The sequence below is a fragment of the Ranitomeya imitator genome, chromosome 2 (genome assembly GCF_032444005.1).
Source record: "Ranitomeya imitator isolate aRanImi1 chromosome 2, aRanImi1.pri, whole genome shotgun sequence".
In the NCBI taxonomy this organism is placed as follows: Eukaryota; Metazoa; Chordata; class Amphibia; order Anura; family Dendrobatidae; genus Ranitomeya; species Ranitomeya imitator.
The window spans coordinates 509,555,766-509,576,113 of NC_091283.1; the positions used below are offsets into that span (position 1 = coordinate 509,555,766).

General features: G+C 42.9%; 1 protein-coding gene across 1 annotated transcript in view; it reads left to right on the forward strand.

Annotated features, from left to right (window-relative positions):
* Positions 1–20,348, forward strand: part of STAC2 (SH3 and cysteine rich domain 2) — a 124,351-nt gene that overhangs the window by 81,056 nt on the left and 22,947 nt on the right. Inside the window, exons 5-8 of the mRNA XM_069751672.1 lie at positions 11,311–11,426; positions 11,571–11,643; positions 12,821–12,867; positions 12,951–13,054. Coding sequence (XP_069607773.1) covers positions 11,311–11,426; positions 11,571–11,643; positions 12,821–12,867; positions 12,951–13,054 — 340 coding nt within the window. The remainder of the gene's footprint in view (positions 1–11,310; positions 11,427–11,570; positions 11,644–12,820; positions 12,868–12,950; positions 13,055–20,348) is intronic.

Here is a 20,348-nt window from a genome sequence, read left to right on the forward strand (position 1 = left end):
GACGTTAGATTATACAAAGTACTGCAAAGTACTGCAGTGCGCAGGCACCGGGCCTCTCTGACCTTTCCGGCGCCTGCGCACTGCAGTACTTTGTTGTGCACTCAACAGGGCAGACAAAGTAAGCCTGCACCGGAGCCGTGGCTGAAGATCAGAAGAGGACGTCATGGAAAGAAGATGGGAGGCGCCGCAGCGGACCAGAGACGCCCATCTGACCTGACCAGCAGCGGGACCGCCCATGGGTGAGTATAATCTAACGTCTTTTTCTCCTCTTTCAGGTAACATTGCGTGCTTATCTACAGCATTACAGAATGCTGTAGATAAGCCCCTGATGCCGGTGGGCTTACCTCACCCGCGATTTTCGGGGTGACAGGTTCCCTTTAACATCACACAGAGGTGTAGCTAGGGTTTTGGTTTGGGGTGGGGGGACTTCTGAGTGGGCCCCTAACTAGGTAACCTTGATTACAACTGGGTGACGCACCCTAATAGTGGAGGAGAACCTCAGCTGTTGCTGAAAATATTCTCTATACAAAGACCAACATTGATATTGCCGCCTTATGGTCAGTGGTAGATACCAGTCCTACAGAACATATCACAGATCACTGCACAGTTACAGATAATGTCTTACCGCTGACGTTCTTTCTGATGGAATTATTGACTTTTCCCATCTTTTCAATCTAGCCCATATCGATATGACAAATTTTTCCAGCCAGGACTCGGCTGCAGATTACAACAAAGACACATTTGACTTTTCACATTTCCTGCACCGGCCCATCTATCCCCAACCTACACAAACTCCTCATCCTGCTGATACCCCAATGCTGAGCTGCTGCTGCCTTATGTGTCCATACGCATTCCCCATAGACAGACTTTATATACAGTGCACCCCACAGGCCTCCATATAATACAATGCATTCCCCATAGGCAGACTCTATATAGTATAATGCATCCCTCATAGGCAGACTGCAAACTGTGTAATGCACCCCTCTGAGGCACAATCTATATAGTATAATGCACCCCCATAGGCAGACTCTATGGTATTATGCACCCTCATGGGCAGATTCTATTCTGTATAAAGCACCGCCATAGGAAGACTCTATACTGTGTAATACACCCCTATATGCAGACTCCATATAGTATAATGCACCCCCCCATAGGCAGACTCTATAGCATAATGCACCCCTCAGATTCTATACTGTATAAAGCACCCCCATAGGCAGACTCTATACTGTGTAATACACCCCCATAGGCAGACTCTAGCATATAATAAACCCCCCATAGGCAGGCAGACTCTATTCTGTGTAATGTACCCCCTATAGGCAGACTCTATATAGTATAATGCACCCGCCATAGGCAGACTCTATACTGTGTAATGCACCACCATAGACAGACTCTATACTGTGTAATGCACCCCCATAGGCAGATTCTATAGTATAATTCACCCTCATAAGCAGCCTCTGTATTATAATTCACCCCCCATAGGCCGACTCTATACTGTATAATGCACCCTCATAGGCAGACTCTATATAGTATAATGCAGCCCCATACGCATACTCTATAGTATAATGCACCCCTCATAGGCAAACTCTATACTGTGTAATGCACCCCATAGGACTCTATATAGTATAATTCAGCCCCCATAGGCAGACTCTATATAGTATAATGCAGCCCCATAGGCAGACTCTAATGTATAATGCACTTACCATAGGCAGACTCTATAGTATAAGGCACTCCTCATAGATACTCTATAGTATAATGCACCCCACCCCTTATAGGCAGACTCTATAATATAATGCACTCCCCATAGGCAGATTCTATACTGTGTAATGCACCCCCATAGGCAGACTCTGTAGTATAATGCACCCCTCATAGGCATACTCTATAGTATAATGAACCCCCATAGGCATATTCTATACTATATAAAGCACCTCCATAGGCAGATTCTATACTGTGTAATGCATCCACCATAGGCAGACTCTATATAGTATAATGCAGCTCCATAGGCATACTCTATAGTATAACGCACCCCCATAGGCAGACTCAATAGTGTAATGCACCCCCTATAGGCATATTCTATACTGTATAAAGCACCCCCATAGGCAGACTCTATACTGTGTAATGCATCCCCCATAGGAAGACTCTATATAGTATAATGCACCCCCATAGGCAGACTCTTTAGTATATTTCACTCCCCATAGGCTGACCTATATAGTATATTGCACCCCCATAAGCAGACTATATAATGTAAAGCATCCCCTTAAAAAAAATAAAATACGCACTGTGTAACTATAGGTGTGCTTTGCATGCTGATATGGCTACAGTAGCGTAGCTCTGGGTGGGCCCCCTAAAAGCACAGGACACAGGGTGGCCGCCCCCTCTGCCTCCAAAGGAGCTATGCCACTGACATCACTTCATTAATTTTAGAAAACCAGAGAGAGACTGTCAAGTGGAGTTTTCTTTCCAAAGTAAAGGGATGCAAGTCTGCGATCTTACATATCATTAGTTGTAGTTTTTCCCAAAAAGAGTAACACCAAAAAATATGTATTATATCACCTTCCTCATCTCCAAATGGCCAACACAAGGGAATGGCCTCTTGGAAGATGAATTGTAAGCAAGTTGTGACTCTATATGACCGAGATAGCAATTTACAACCAGTCTCAGGAAAGCGAGAGCAAATAGATGATTTGTGCGTCACAGAAAAGTTATACCTCCACTGTTTCTTCGACAGAGACCCTAGTTGCCTTCCCATTGGCCTTGAAAATAGGTGGAAGGTGACCAAACATTGTTTTTACTAATCTGCTATATTCTGATTTTTTTGTATTCTATTTGCTGTATATCATTATGGAAACCATCTTTCTTGTGCTGCTGCTAACAGCATTTATAGATATACAGAAGAAACAAGGACCACAAGAAATAATAGTCACTGGGTGTTTATCGACTTTTAATGGATATACCGTATATACTCGAGTATAAGCCGACCCGAGTATAAGCCGACCCCCCTAATTTTGCCACAAAAAACTGGGAAAACTTATTGACTCGAGTATAAGCCTAGGGTGGAAATGTAGCATTTACCGGTGAATTTCAAAAATAAAAATAGATCGTTATTTCCCCATAGCTGTGCCATATAGTGCTCTGCACTGTTCATATTGCCCCATAGATGCTGCACAGATGCCCCATATAGTGCTGTGTGCCGTTCATACTGCCCCCATATAGTGCTGTGTGCCGTTCATACTGCCCCCATATAGTGCTGTGTGCCGTTCATACTGCCCCCATATAGTGCTGTGTGCCGTTCATACTGCCCCCATAGATGCTGCACATAAATCTGTGCTGCCGCTGCTGCAATAAAAAAAAAAAACCACATACTCACCTCCCTTGATTGCAGCTCCCAGCGTCCGGTCCCGGCGCCTCCATCTTCCCGGCGTCTCTGCTCTGACTGATCAGGCAGAGGGCGCCGCGCACACTATATGCGTCATCGCGCCCTCTGCCTGAACAGTCAGAGCGCAGACGCCGGGAAGATGGAGCGACGCCCGGCGGCTGGAACGCGGACAGGTGAATATAACATACTTACCTAGTCCCAGCGATCCTCGCGCTGTCCCTGCCTTCCTCCCCGTCTTCTGTGCTGTAGCATCTTCCTGTCAGCGGTCACCGGCACCGCTGATTAGAGAAATGAATAGGCGGCTCCGCCCCTATGGGAGGTGGAGCCGCTTATTCATATCTCTAATGAGCGGTCCCACGTGACCGCTGAAGAGGGGAAGACGCTGCAGCACAGAAGACGGGGAGGAAGGCAGGGACAGCGCGAGGATCGCTGGGACTAGGTAAGTATACCTCAGCGCCCTCTCCCCCTCACCCGCCGACCCCACCACTACCGTGACTCGAGTATAAGCCGAGGGGGGCACTTTCAGCCCAAAAATTTGGGCTGAAAATCTCGGCTTATACTCGAGTATATACGGTATTTGTAGACATTCTCTGTGATCTGTACATCGATGTCACTATGAAGAGGCTAGGTGAGCTGTGACTGTCACTTATTGTGAATGGTGGATCCTGTGGTACCTATACTGTATATAGACAGGTGTTACCTTTCATTGTAATTGAAAGGGAAACTTTACAGAACGGCTAGTGTCAGCATATTATGAGGCTCAGTGGTAAGAGTGAAAATTGCAACAGTTCGGGATATATATGTGTGTATATATATATATATATATATATATATATATATATATATATATATATATATATATATATATATATACACACACTATATATCGATCTGGAACAATAAAAAATACCAGAAATTCTTCAAAAATATTTTTAACATAAAGACAAATTAAGCAATAGGAAATTATTTGCTTCTCTTTAACTTTATATAAATTGTAATTGTATAATTGTATTATATAGCGCGTACCAATCCTTAGTCTTTAATATTAATTTACTGCAAGGGAGTTAGAGATGCAAAGTGAAAATATTTCTATAGCTCTTCTGAGATGGCGGTGCAGTGACAGAATGTGCTTCTTAATTTTCCATGCTTCCAGTGAATACATATGTATGAGAATATTGAGCTTTGTGTTTCTATTAGGACTGCGTTTATCTGTCCTCATAGCAGGATGGTATAAAGGATTCCCTTTACAGAAAGCATTGAAAAAATATTACAACCGCTCCTCCATGGATAGGACACTCATATAAATCCTAGACCTACACTGAGTATATAGTCTTAAGGTACCTTCACACATAACGATTTCGTTAACGATATTGTTGCTTTTTATGACGTAGCAATGATATCGTTAACGAAATCGTTAAGCGTGACAGCGACCAACAATCAGGCCCCTGCTGGGAGATCGTTGGTCGCTGGGAATGATCAGGACCTTTTTTTGGTCGCTGATCACCCGCTGTCATCGCTGAATCGGCGTGTGTGACGCCGATCCAGCGATGTGTTCACTGGTAACCAGGGTAAACATCGGGTTACTAAGCGCAGGGCCGTGCTTAGTAACCCGATGTTTACCCTGGTTACCATTGTAAATGTAAAAAACACAACATACTCACATTCCGGTGTCTGTCACGTCCCCCGGCGTCCGCTTCACGCACTGACTGTGTCAGCGCCGGCCGGCCGTAAAGCAGAGCACAGCGGTGACGTCATGAAATCTTCCGATTTCTGGCACCCAGTGCCAGAGGGAGGGAACCATTCCCAAAACATTTGTGAATCCTCCATCATATTTGACGGAAGGTTCTGTGTTTTTTTTCCTTGTAGATCTCATTCCATTTTCGGTAAACAGTAGAATGATGTGCTTTACCAAACAGCTCTACCTTGGTCTCATTTGTCCACAAGACACTTTCTCAAAAGGATTTTGGCTTACTCACATACATTTTGCAAAACTGCAGTCTAGCTTTTTTATGTCTCTGTGCCAGCAGTGGGGTCCTCCTGGGTCTTCTGCCATAACGATTAATTTCATTCAAATGTCGATAGAAAGGTTATGCTGACACTGATGTACCCTGAGCCTGCAGGACAGCTTGAATTTCTTTGGGACTTGATTGGGTCTGCTTATCTACCATCCGGACTATCCTTCACTGCAACCTTTCATCAATTTTTGTCTGCCGATCACATCCAGGGAGATTAGCTACAGTGTCATGGGTTGTAAAGTTCTTGATTATGTTGCACCTTGGACAAAGGGACATCAAGACCTCTGGAGATAGACTTGTAACCTTGAGATTGTTGATATTTTTCAACAATTTTAGCTCTCAAGTCTTCAGATAGTTCTCACAATGCAAAGATTGAGTCAGCTTCTGCCCTTTTTATCTGGTTTCAGGTGTGATTTTCATATTGCCAAAACCTGTTACTTGCCACAGGAGAGTTTGAACATGCATCACATGCTTGAAATAAATTTATTTACCCAAAATATTAGAAAGGTGCCAATGACTTTGTCCGGACCATTTTGGGAGTTTCATGTGAGCTGATGTCCAACTTGCCTTTTTTTCTCAGTTTTTTTTGTTGTTGTTCCAATACACACAAAGGAAATAAACGTGTGTAACAAAACGTGTAATTGCAATAATTTTCTGTGAGAAATACTTAATTTTCTGGAAAGATTTCAAGGGTGCCAACACTTTCAGCGATGACTGTAGATATATATACTGGTATATATATTACCATTCTTAATTAAATATATATGCAGACAAACTGGTTAAAAACACCAAAGTAACTAAATGGAAAAGGTGCCAGATCAAACAAGAGGAAGCAGAACAATGAAGAAATTATAGTCAAACAGTATGTAGCTCATACACAGTAGTACACAAAAAGGAAGCTGCATATATCTGATCATCAAAGTCAGTACCTAAATATATTCGCATACAAATTAAAGAATACTGTATATAATCCTAAATAGGAGTACATACAGTATATCCAATGGATGGAGACGCATAATAAAAATATCAGGGCACAAAAGATCTAAATATTGGAAAAAAGAAGAAAAAAAAAGTAGTTAGCATTCACCAAGCCCGTTGCTGTAAAAGTCTTTATTAGGACATGGACAGGGAGAACATGATGGTCCAGGGATGACGGCTGTTTCGCGCTACATGCGCTCCCACAGATCCTGGGATCTGTGGAAGCGCATGTAGCGCGAAATAAAGACTTTTACAGCAACGGGCTTGGTGAGTGCTAACTACTTTTTTTTCTTCTTTTTTTGGATGTCATACACTCTTTTGGTTATGCACCCCTAGTGCCCATGCAATTGAGTAGGAGGTAAAGGTACTGGTACAGCATTCTACAGCACGCAGATAGGTGATCGCGTAGGCAGCAGTGCGGGTATACCTTTTTCTTCTCAGTGGATCTAAATATTGGACCTACAGTTATATGAAAAAGTTTGGGCACCCCTATTAATCTTAAGCTTAATGTTTTATAAAAATTGTTTTTTTTGCAACAGCTATTTCAGTTTCATATATCTAATAACTGTTGGACACAGTAATGTTTCTGCCTTGAAATGAGGTTTATTGTACTAACAGAAAATGTGCAATCTGCATTCAAACAAAATTTGACAGGTGCATAAGTATGGGCACCCCACCAGAAAAGTGACATTAATATTTAGTAGATCCTCCTTTTGCAAAAATAACAGCCTCTAGTCGCTTCCTGTAGCTTTTAATGAGTTCTTGGATCCTGGATGATGGTATTTTTGACCATTCCTCTTTACAAAACAATTCCAGTTCAGTTAAATTTGATGGTCGCTGAGCATGGACAGCCCTCTTCAAATGATCCCACAGATGTTCAATGATATTCAGGTCTGGGGACTGGGATGGCCATTCCAGAACAGTGTAATTGTTCCTCTGCATGAATGCCTGAGTAGATTTGGAGCGGTGTTTTGGATCATTGTCTTGCTGAAAGATCCATCCCCTGCGTAACTTCAACTTTGTCACTGATTCATGAACATTATTGTCAAGAATCTGCTGATACTGAGGGGAATCCATGCGTCCCTCAACTTTAACAAGATTCCCGGGGCCAGCATTGGCCACACAGCCCCAAAGCATGATGGAACCTCCACCAAATTTTACTGTGGGTAGCAAGTGATTTTCTTGGAATGCTGTGTTTTTTGGCCGCCATGCATAACACCTTTTTGTACGACCAAACAACTCAATCTTGGTTTCATCAGTCCACAGGACCTTCTTCCAAAAAGAAATTGGCTTCTCCAAATGTGCTTTTGCATACCTCAGCCGACTGTTTGTGGCGTGCTTGCAGAAACGGCTTCTTTTGCATTACTCTCCCATACAGTTTCTCCTTGTGCAAAGTGCGTTGTATAGTTGACCGATGCACAGTGACACCATCTGCAGCAAGTTGATGCTGCAGCTCTCTGGAGGTGGTCTGAGGATTGTCCTTGACTGATCTCACCATTCTTCTTCTCTGCCTTTCTGACGTTTTTCTTGGCCTGCCACTTCTGGCCTTAACAAGAACTGTACCTGTGTACTTCCATTTCCTTACTATGTTCCTCACAGTGGAAATTGACAGGTTAAATCTCTGAGACAGCTTTTTGTATCCTTCCCCTGAACAACTATGCTGAATAATCATTGTTTTCAGATCATTAGACAGTTGTTTTGAGGAGCCCATGATGCCACTCTTCAGAGGAGATTCAAACAGGAGAACAACTTGCAAGTGGCCACTTTAAGTAGCTTTTCTCATGATTGCATACACCTGGCTATGAAGTTCAAAGCTCAATGAGGTTAGAAAATCAAAAAAAGTGCTTTATTAAGTCAGTAAAAAGTAGGTAGGAGTATTTAAAACAAGAAAATGATAAGGGTGCCCATACTTATGCACCTGTCAAATTTAGTTTGAATGCAGATTGCACATTTTCTGTTAGTACAATAAACCTCATTTCAAGGCAGAAACATTACTGTGTCCAACAGTTATTAGATATATGAAACTGAAATAGCTGTTGCAAAAAAAACAATTTTTATAAAACATTAAGCTTAAGATTAATAGGGGTGCCCAAACTTTTTCATATAACTGTACATTTAAAGGGAATCTGTAATAAGAAAAGTATCTATTGTTTAACACCTTAACCCCCCGAGCTTTTTTTGGTTATGCGTTTTCGTTTTTTTGCTCCCCTCCTTCCCAGAGCCATAACTTTTTTAATTTTCTGTCAATATGGCCATGTGAGGGCCTTTTTTTTTGCGGGACGAGTTGTACTTTCGAACAACACGATTGGTTTTACCATGTCGTGTCCTAAAAATAGAGGAAAAAAATTCCAAGTGTGGTTAAATTGCAAAAAAAGTGCAATCCCACACTCCTTTTTGTTTGGCGTTTTTACTAAAACGCTAAAACTAACCTGCCATTATGATTCTCCAGGTGATGACAAGTTCATTGACACCAAACATGTCTAGGCTCTTTTTTATCTAAGTGGTAAAAAAATTCCAAACTTTACAAAAAAAAAAATTGCGCAATTGTCCGATACCCATAGCATCTTCATTTTTCATGATCTGGGGTCGGGTAAGGGCTTATTTTTTACGTGCCGAGCTGACGTTTTTAATGATACCATTTCGGTGCAGATACGTTCTTTTGATCACCCGTTATTGCATGTTAATGCAATGTTGCGGTGACCAAAAAAACGTAATTCTGGCATTTTGAATTTTTTTCTCACTGCGCCGTTTAGCGATCAGGTTAATCCTTTTTTTATTGATAGATCGGGTGATTCTGAACTCGGCGATACCAAATATGTGTAGGTTTGATTTTTTTTTTTTTTATTGTTTCATTTTGAATGGGGCGAAATGTAAACTTTTATTTTTTTTCCCATATTTTTAAAAACTTTTTTTTTTACTTTTGCCATGCTTCAATAGCCTCCATGGGAGACTAGAAGCTGGCACAGCCTGATCGGCTCTGCTACATAGGGGCGACGCTCAGATCACCTCTATATAGTAGAATTACAGCATTGCTTTGAGCGCTGACCACAGGGTGGCGCTCACAGCAATCTGACATCAACAACCATAGAGGTCTGCAGGAGACCTCTGGTTGTTATGCCAATGCACCGACGACCCCCGATCATGTGACAGGGTCACCGGTGCGCGCATTTCCAGTCAGATGGCCGGAAGCGCTTGTTAAATGCGGCTGTCAGAGTTTGACAGCGGCATTCAACTAGTTAATAGGTGCGGGCAGATCACGATCTGCCGCACCTATTGCGGGCACATGTCAGCTCTTCAAAACAACTGACATGTCCTGGTTTTGATGCGGGCTCACCGCCGGGGCCCGCATCAAAGCGGGGGTTCTGCCATCGGACGGAATAGTACGTCCGATGGCAGAATGGGGTTAAATTTTTTTTTTTTTTGTGCTAAAGATATTTTTAAAAACTTTTTTGTAATTCTTTTTCTATATCACAATTTGTATGAAAAAACTATTTGAAGTCTTGTCATTTTCAAACTGGCTACTGGGGCTATTTTTTATTTCAAAGCAAATCTGTCACCACCAGGTTTCTGCTACCTCATCTGAGAGCAGCATAATATAGGAAAATAAGCCCTGATTGCAACGATGTATCACTTATAGTTTACTGGGTGCAGCAGTTGTGATACAATCAATTGTTAGGCTACTGTCACACTAGCGTTGTACTACGCATGACGCAATGCGTCGTGGCGACGTACCGACGCATACTGTGAAAGCACAGCACAACGGGGGCAGCGGATGCAGTTTTACAACGCATCCGCTGCCCCATTGTGAGCTCCGGGGAGGAGGGGGCGGCGTTCCAGCCACGCATGCGCGGTCGGAAATGACGGACATAACGCACCAAAAAACGTTACATGCAACGTTTTTTGTTGCCGACGGTCCGCCACAACACGACGCAACCGTTGCACGACGGTTGCGACGTGTGGCAATGCGTCGCTAATACAAGCCTATGGAGAAAAAACGCATCCTGCAGACAATTTTGCAGGATGCGTTTTTTCTGCAAAATGACGCATTGCGACGTGCGTCGTACGATGCTAGTGTGAAAGGAGCCTTAGCAGTAAGCTGCTTATCACAGGGGACGTGGTTGGACCAGGGCTCACTTGCATTGTGGTCCAAGCTGTGATAATCTCCTAGTGATAAAACCTTCACTGTAAGTAAACTACAGCACACAGCCTAATAAATGACACATCATTGAATTCAGTGTTTCAGCCCATAACTCATGCTATCCTTAGATTATATAGCAAACTCCTGCTGACAGATCCCTTTTAACTCCTTGTTGGTTCAAGAAATCCACATGAAATTTGCAGCAATAGACTGACTCAGACTCTCAAACACAGACTTTGCATCAAAGCACCTAATGTTCATGTGCAAGGGAGGAGGATCACGGTCAGCTGTTATATTATCTATTGTGAATGGTGGATCCTGCCTTATCAGCTGTATATAAAGGTGTTACCTGTCATTGTGATCCTGTCTCTGATGATAAGGAGCCTGCTGAAAAGTCTTCCTGAAAAAAATGGAAGTACGAGTTTCAAATACCCCCAGTAGGCAGCATGAAAATGGCAAGATTACTAATTTTGTTTTGTAATACAAATAGAGAAAAAAACATTGCCAACATTAAAAAAAAAAAAAAAAATTCCATTAACACAAAAACCGGATTTGAACAAGAGGTCATTTTCTGATGACACCTTCCCTTTACTATTTCTTAATAATTTCTAAGGCTTTTTCAGCATGCACAATTGGTACCTGGATGGGACACGTGTGCTATTGTCTGAATGATGACATCGGCATTGTCTACGCACGGCTCCATTTGTTATTCTCTATGTGTATAGATTTCTCACTTCTTAATAAGCCTTTTCTCTCGGTAAGAATCCTGTTCATTAGTTTTCTTCTCTCCCTCCCTTCCTGAATAGCTGCTCCGAGAGGTAGGGTCGATCCTGTGTACGAGACGCTGCGCTATGGAACCTCTCTAGCACATGTAAATCGTTCGACGTGCAGCAGCGTGTCTGAGTCCCCCACCCGCAGCCTGGTAAGTGAACGGTTAAACCTTCCTGGCAGAGATGATTGATGCCTGCAGAAGCTGCAATCCCAATAATAACAGGTGTATCTGAAGCCGGGTGCTGATCATACACTTTGTCACTGTCAGCTCACTATATATGGGTGGTTCTTGCAGAGTGAAAAGGAGGAGAGAACAGATGATCCAGAGGGCAGCATCCAGAGCAACGAGGAGAGTCCAAGTCACCCAGGTGAGACATGAGTGGACCATAAAGGAGGCATGAAGATTGAACCAGCACAATAGATAGTTGATCAGTTGCATTAATCATGCAACTGATCATGAAGTGATCGTTTCGGGTTGCTCACATCTGCGGACATTTTTTTTTTTAACTTAATTATAAGTATTTGGACTGGAGCTAATTTATAATTTGGTGTCATTAAAAGAAATGTTGCACCGTTTGGCTTTTACAGGCGATTTATTTCCTTGCAAGTTCAATTTTGATGTGGTTTGTGGTTATAAATCAGCTAAAAACACAGAGATAACAGTTACTAACTTCCCCTTGGACTATCAAAACGAACTCGCAACATTTTTCATGAAACCCAATTACAAAAAAAAAAATTTGCCAAAAATGCATGCATTTAAAGGAGTGTTCCCACAAAAAAAGTATATTTTAATCAATAGATCTTGGAATAAAATTCATTTCCACGATTGGTTGCGTTAAACAAAAATGTTCCTGTGCTGAGATAATCTTATAAATGTGCCCCTGCTGTGTACTGTGTAATGGCCGTGTCTGACTGTACAGGGACATGGTCTGATCATACCACAGCTCCTGGGCAGGGGGAAAAGCAAAATGGTATACAGTTATTACAGCATGGGATCACAGATGATTCTTTTTGTGGGGTAAAACATTTCTCTGCCTGTTTTTAAGCAAAGTTTACCTCAAAGAAAGAATCAGCTGTGATCCCCTGCTGACCTGTCTGTATCCTCTCCTTTGTGTCCTCCCCTGCCAGGAGATGTGGTATGATCAGACCATGTCCCTGTACGGTCAGACACAGCCATTACACAGTACACAGCATGGGCACATTTATAAGATTATCTCAGCACAGGAACATTTTTTTAAATCACATCCAATTGTGGAAATTATTATTATTCCAAGATCTGTTGATTAACATGTTGACTACAATTAACTTTGTTCATGGGAAAACCCCTTTAGGTAAGAAAAATTGTCCTTAAAGGTGGGCAACCTATAACAAGGGAGACTAGTAGGGCATTTGCCCAAGGCACCAGAATGAGTCAGGTGCATTGAATCTATTCCCCAGATGTTAGATCACCTAGTTCTTTAGCTGATCCTACCACTATGTAATCTTCAAAGAATATCATCTCTCTCACACTATTCTGATCTCCAGTATCTCTTCCTGTAATTTTAGTGTTCCCAGTAGATGAGGCCACTAATGAAGATGCCTGCAGTGTGACGGTAAGTGCTTGACACGTGGGGAAGGGGCTGTGCAGAGAATTTGGAGTATCCACTAATATAAAGCTTTATATCTGTATGCTCAGAGTACAGCATCAAGTGGCAAGACCAGGAAGGAAATCTCTCCTATGTACTGCTACGTGGCTCTATATAAATTCCTGCCCCAAGAGATCAATGATCTACCACTGCAGTGAGTACCAGACATTGCTCTTTTCTGTTTATGATATTACTACACCATTATACATATCATATAATTACTATGCCATCATCCATCTTGATAACCATGCTTAGTATTATGTCTATTTTTCCAGCAATGTACTGGGATACATTAGTTTAAAGTGGATTTGTCATTAGATTTTATAATATAAGTTGTTTACAGATCTCCTACACCTGGGGAGGCTGGTGTACAAACGTTGAAAATCCACATCATAATGGCTGTGCATAGCTCCTCAGTAGGGCCAAGACAATGGGTAGGCAAGGTATGCACCTGCCTAGGGCACTACCTCTTGTCTACCTGAGGGGGGCACACTTTGAAAAAGTAACTGCTGAATGCTTGTGGCCCCCGGCGCCTTCCTAAGGCCGTAGGCATTCAGCACAGTGATGGCCGGGGCGCAGGCACACAGGGGAACAGTGCCAGTCACTGACACCTCTCACCCTTCTCTCTGCCTGTGCCCCATCTATCGCTCCCTCCCTGCACTCAATTGTAATTGCGTCTGTCAGACGGGAATACAATTGATGTTGGCAGTGTCTGGGGCAGGAGGAAAGAAGATGTAATCAGCCTCCTTCTGTGACGGGAACTCCAAAAAGACGCAGGCTACTTCCGGCCTGTGCCATGTTGGAGAAGGCACACATAAGGGATGTCAGATGGTGCGGTGCAGCGATGTCAAGCACCCTCTGCTGCACTTCATAGAAGAGGAGACGATGGACGAGGAGCCTGGATTAAGTGAGTATAAGCTTTTTTTTTTTTTTTTCTTTTAAATTGTTATACTACTTGGCCATGAAATTAGGGACTTTGCAGTGGAGGGCATGATTAGATGCCTCTCTAACAAGCCATAAAACTTAGCTTTTATTATTAAAGGGTTGTAGAGGGGTTTAAAATGAGGGGCTGTGCAGGGGGGCATACAATTAGGCTGTGCAGGCAGGGCAGAAAAAGAGGGTCTGTGCATGGGGGGCATAAAATGAGGGGCTGTGCAGGGGAGCATGAAATGAGGGGCTGTGGAGGGGGGCCTTGAAATGAGGGGCTGTGGAGGGGGGCCTTGAAATGAGGGGCTGTGCAGGGGGACATAGAATAAATGGCTGTGTGGGGGGACATAAAATAAGGGGCTGTGCAGGGGAGCCATGAAATGAGTGATTGTATAGAGGGCAGAAAATTGACATGCTGTGCAGGGGAACATAAAATGGGGGTCTGTGCAGGGAATAAAATAAGGGGCTGTGTAGGGGGCATAAAATGAGGAGCAGTGCAGAAAGGCATGAAATGAGGGGCAGTGCAGCGGGGACATTAAATGAGGAGCTGTGCAGGGGGGCCATGAAATGAGGGACTGTGCAGGAGGGGCATGACATGAGGTGCTGTGCGGGGGACAGCAAAGTATATGAGGAGCTGAGGTGACCATACTGTATATGGGGCTGTGGAGGACATTATACTGAGAGCTGTGGTGATCATACTTTATATAGGGCTGTGGTGAATATCATACTGTTTGGGGTGTTGTTTGTGGGTCATAACACTGTATGGGGTGCTGTGGGGGCCATAATAGTATACATGTGGGCTGTTTTGGTGACAAATTCATGTACTGATGGTGGTTCTGTTGAAGTATTAATTTACCAATGATTGTTCTGGTGATGTATTAATGTACTAATTAAATTTCTGGTGCCATATTCATGTACTATTGATGATTCTGGTGCTCTAATTATGTGCTGTTGATAACTTTGGTTTCTTATTCAAATACTGATGATGGTTCTGGTGATGAATATATCACTAGAATTATCTTCACTACATGAATACAGCACCAGAACAACCATGACTACATGAATATGTCACCCGACCCTTCATTAGTACTTGAATATATCACCAGAATCACCATCAGTTTTGTGAAAGCTGTATTTGTCATATGATGGAAGCCAAAACCAATCTATGATGGGAGTCTGTTTATTTTCCATTAGTGTATCTGACAAATGCTGGACACCTTAATTGAGGCCAAATGGCCCATATACTAGTTTCCATGATTATCCTTGAGCTTGACATTAAAAATATAGGACATCAGGGAGGAATATCGTTATCTTTTCCCCTGTATTGTGTAAATGGTCTGCAAAAACTGATTGATTTTGTATCTAATTTTGAAATTACTTTCACACTTACTTTTTGCTGCCTTTTTTGGGGGGAAAAGGGTAACAATTTTAGTGGAAGTGGTTATCAGAGCTTGCTACTTAACCTATCGGAGAGGGATGCGGGAGATGCATTAGGGGTGCTGTTTTCTTAGTCTTTGACCCATTCCTTTGCTTTGGGATGGGGGGCACCATTGACTTCATCTGCCAAAATACTTTGTCCTGCTCCTCAGTGTCCCTCTTGCTGCTGAGATCTCACATTGCTTGAAATAATTGGCAGCTGTCATTCAGGCTGGGTTTAAAGAGACTGAATTCACATGGGCTACTTAATCACGTTCTGACAGAGTTTGAGCTGAGTGTCATTAGCACCATTCGCCCAATTCTCTTGCATGAGAAAATTGAAGTCCATGTGACCTAGGCCTTAAGGGGACTTTGTTCCTGGATCCGCTTTGATGTTACTCACCGATAGGAGAAAATAGTAAAGACAAAAAAAGTTTTCTAAGTTCACTAATTATAAAGGGAACCTGTCACCTGAATTTGGCGGGACCAGTTTTGGGTCATATGGGCGGAGTTTTCAGGTGTTTGATTCACCCTTTCCTTACCCGCTGGCTGCATGCTGGCCGAAATATTGGATTGAAGTTAATTCTCTGTCCTCCGTAGTACACGCCTGCGCAAGGTAATCTTGCTTTGCGCAGGCGTGTACTACGGAGGACAGAGAATGAACTTCAATCCAATATTTCGGCCAGCATGCAGCCAGAGGGTAAGGAAAGGGTGAATCAAACACCTGAAAACTCCGCCCATATGACCCAAAACTGGGCCTGCCAAATTCAGGTGACAGGTTCCCTTTAAGAAGTGCTCTTATTTGAGCAAATAATGATTATTTTTTTTGCATAAGAAAAATGAATGCAATTATTTTAAAGTTTTCTGCTTGCAGTAATGAAATGGGGATCATCATTGTTTGCTTCCTAATCATTGCTGGCCAACTGACCTGTGAGATTTATCAAATGACCTAGACAGATGAACAATTAGGGATCCCATTAGGGAACACAGTACACAGTGCTTTATACACAGTATATATTAGGAAATTGTATTTTTGTTTATTAAAAATAACATTGAATTATTGGTAGTAAAGCAAATGAGTAGTATTTTTATAAAAAAAAAATATCTAGAGTTGTCAAATGTTTTATAGTGAGGAAGACTAGAACAAAGTGTTTTAGTCAGGGTACTGAGGCCTCCTGCTACAAAGGGGATGTTTTACAGCAAGCCTACTCAACTGGATTCAGGGCCTTCAAGTGACTCATGAGCTTCAGATCACATATTCTTCACATGTTGGGGTGTAGATGGTTTCAGGACCTGCTTTGCTTTTATGACTGGTTTGTCAGACTTCTGATAAGCCCAGAAGGGGCTCAGGATTGACAACTAATAGGACAAGTGTTCAGAACTAAATGAAGACAACTCTAGAATTGTTGTGAAACTACAACTCCCAACATACCTTAAAGGTCCCGAAACCATAGATTAGCGATCCACTCAACTGGGGTAAGAAAACAATTGGGTGACATGAGACATGAATCATTGGTTGTGATTCCCTTTGCCTATGGGCAGCATGAGACATGACTCGGGTTGAAATTTTGGCTTATTTTAATCATACCCTTTTTTGCTAGTACATTTTTTCTAAATAAAGTAAATTGCAAAGTAAGTACACCAACCTCATGAAGTCTAAGAGATCAACTATGGGCAGCATGAAGCATTACGTTGGTTGAAATTTTGGTTCTTTTTAAGTCACAACTAGTGATGAACGAGTGTACTCGTTGCTCAGAGCACGCTTGGGGGACCTCCGAGTATTTGTTAGTGTTCGGAGATTTAGTTTTCATCACCGCAGCTGAATGATTTACAGCTATTAGCCAGGCTGAGTACATGTGGGGATTCCCTAGCAACCAGGCAACCCCCACATGTACTTATGCTTGCTTACAGATGTAAATCATTGAGCTGCCGCGATGAAAACTAAATCTCCGAACACTAAAAAATACTCGGAGGACCCCCGAGCGTGCTCGGGAAATCTCGAGTAACGAGTATATTCGCTCATCACTAGTCACAACCTTTTTTTTAATACATGCTTTTTTTCTATTCAAAGTAATTTTCAAAGTAAGTATACTAGCCTCATGAAGTTTAGGAGAATAATTATGGGCAGCAAGATACATAACACTGTTTGAAATTTGGGTTTATTTTAAGCCAAGACTTTTTTTTTGCTAATGAGTGCCTTTTTTCTAGGCACAGTAATTTCCAAATAAGTACACAAGCCTCATCAGGTCTAAGGGATCAATATGGGCAGCATGAGACCCAGGCATGTATGTGAAGTGCAAGTACCCTGCACCTGTCCCATTCTAATGAGTAAGATAGGAGCATGATGACACCACCTGGCAGGTATCAGTCAATGTGATATCATGGCCCCCGATGCAGAAGAAGGGTGGACCCAGAACACCCCTTTACAAGTGAAATCGGGATTGAGATTTCATGAACCTGATACCTTGTCCCACCCGATTCCTCAATTTTACTGACCAGAAACCAACATCACCCACTCACATGTCAGAAATCAATATCATACATACTGCACATCATTCACGATCATTATTTTTTTGGGAGATCAGATGTATCAGTCATGGGAAATCTAGTGTAGATATGCAAATGAGGCTGTAATTACGCTGGGGGTGTGTCAGTGCACTCAAACCGCTTCTTTCAAGTGCATTGGCGCGGCCTCAGTGCATTTCCAGCCTGATTTGCATATCTACACTAGATTTCTCATGACTGGTACATTAGAAACAAACAATATGATAGGGGAACAAGTGACTATACAATGATATCACGGCCTCCATACGTTAAAACATGTTGACAGGTTCCTTTTAAATGGCGGGAACCATGCACATGCACTGCCACTTCTCTAATCAGTCAGGTGCAGGAAGCAATCCTGCCTGTATGAATTGAGGTCAGGGGGTGTTTGTTCCCATCATGATAGGTGGCAGTCCAAAAGGAACATGTAAGTCCTAGTATTTCTTCTGTTCTAGCCATCCATTTTTATATATTTCACTCACCCGTAAATGCCACCTACCCTTTGTTCTGCTCTCTGTCGTTAGTCATATTTTTTAATTTAAAGGAGTTGTCTAATTTTGAGGCAATGTTTATATTTAAAGGGACTCTGTCACCTGAATTTGGAGGGAACAATTTTCAGCCATAGGGGTGGGGTTTTCGGTGTTTGATTCACCCTTTCCTTACCCGCTGGCTGCAATATTGGATTGAAGTTCATTCTCTGTCCTCCATAGTACACGCCTGCGCAAGGCAAGATTGCACCTTGTGCAGGCATGTACTACGGAGGACAAAGAATGAACTTCAATCCAATATTGCAGCCAGCATGCAGCCAGCAGGTAAGGAAAGGGTGAATCAAACACCCGAAAACCCCGCCCCTATGGCTGAAAATTGTTCCCTCCAAATTCAGGTGACAGAGTCCCTTTAAATGCACTGTATTTGGGGCTAAAAAAAATGATTTTTACAATTGGACTTCATTACAATTTTTGCATCAGTTGCCTTTCATAGCGAGTGTATTGTACTGTCTATTGTGTTATGAAAGGCAATTCAGTACTACAATGGACATAGCGGTCAGAGCACATACAGTGATCTGACAATAACCCAAAATCATAGAACGAGCTCTGAGACGTGGGAACTCTGCAGACCGCAATCCCTAATCCTCTCCAAACAACACTAGAGGCAGCCGTGGATTGCGCCTAACTCTGCCTATGCAACTCGGCACAGCCTGAGAAACTAACTAGCCTGAAGATAGAAAATAAGCCTACCTTGCCTCAGAGAAATACCCCAAAGGAAAAGGCAGCCCCCCACATATAATGACTGTGAGTTAAGATGAAAAGACAAACGTAGAGATGAAATAGATTCAGCAAAGTGAGGCCCGACTTTCTTAACAGATCGAGGATAGAAAAGGTAACTTTGCGGTCTACACAAAACCCTAAAGAAAACCACGCAAAGGGGGCAAAAAGACCCTCCGTACCGAACTAACGGCACGGAGGTACACCCTTTGCGTCCCAGAGCTTCCAGCAACAAATTAGACAAGCTGGACAGAAAAAATAGCAAACAAATAGCAAAGAAGAACTTAGCTATGCAGAGCAGCAGGCCACAGGAATGATCCAGGGAAAAGCAAGTCCAACACTGGAACATTGACAGGAAGCCAGGATCAAAGAATTAGGTGGAGTTAAGTAGAGAAGCACCTAACGACCTCACCAGATCACCTGAGGGAGGAAACTCAGAAGCCGCAGTACCACTTCCCTCCACCAACAGAAGCTCACAGAGAGAATCAGCCGAAGTACCACTTGTGACCACAGGAGGGAGCTCTGCCACAGAATTCACAACAGTACCCCCCCTTGAGGAGGGGTCACCGAACCCTCACCAGAGCCCCCAGGCCGACCAGGATGAGCCACATGAAAGGCACGAACAAGATCGGGAGCATGGACATCAGAGGCAAAAACCCAGGAATTATCTTCCTGAGCATAACCCTTCCATTTAACCAGATACTGGAGTTTCCGTCTAGAAACACGAGAATCCAAAATCTTCTCCACAATATACTCCAATTCCCCCTCCACCAAAACCGGGGCAGGAGGATCAACAGATGGAACCATAGGTGCCACGTATCTCCGCAACAATGATCTATGGAATACGTTATGTATGGAAAAAGAATCTGGAAGGGTCAGACGAAAAGACACAGGATTAAGAACCTCAGAAATCCTATACGGACCAATGAAACGAGGTTTAAACTTAGGAGAGGAAACCTTCATAGGAATATGACGAGAAGATAACCAAACCAGATCCCCAACACGAAGTCGGGGACCCACACGGCGTCTGCGATTAGCGAAACTTTGAGCCTTCTCCTGGGACAAGGTCAAATTGTCCACTACCTGAGTCCAAATCTGCTGCAACCTGACCACCACAGTATCCACACCAGGACAGTCCGAAGACTCAACCTGTCCTGAAGAGAAACGAGGATGGAACCCAGAATTGCAGAAAAATGGCGAAACCAAGGTAGCCGAGCTGGCCCGATTATTAAGGGCGAACTCAGCCAAAGGCAAAAAGGACACCCAGTCATCCTGATCGGCAGAAACAAAGCATCT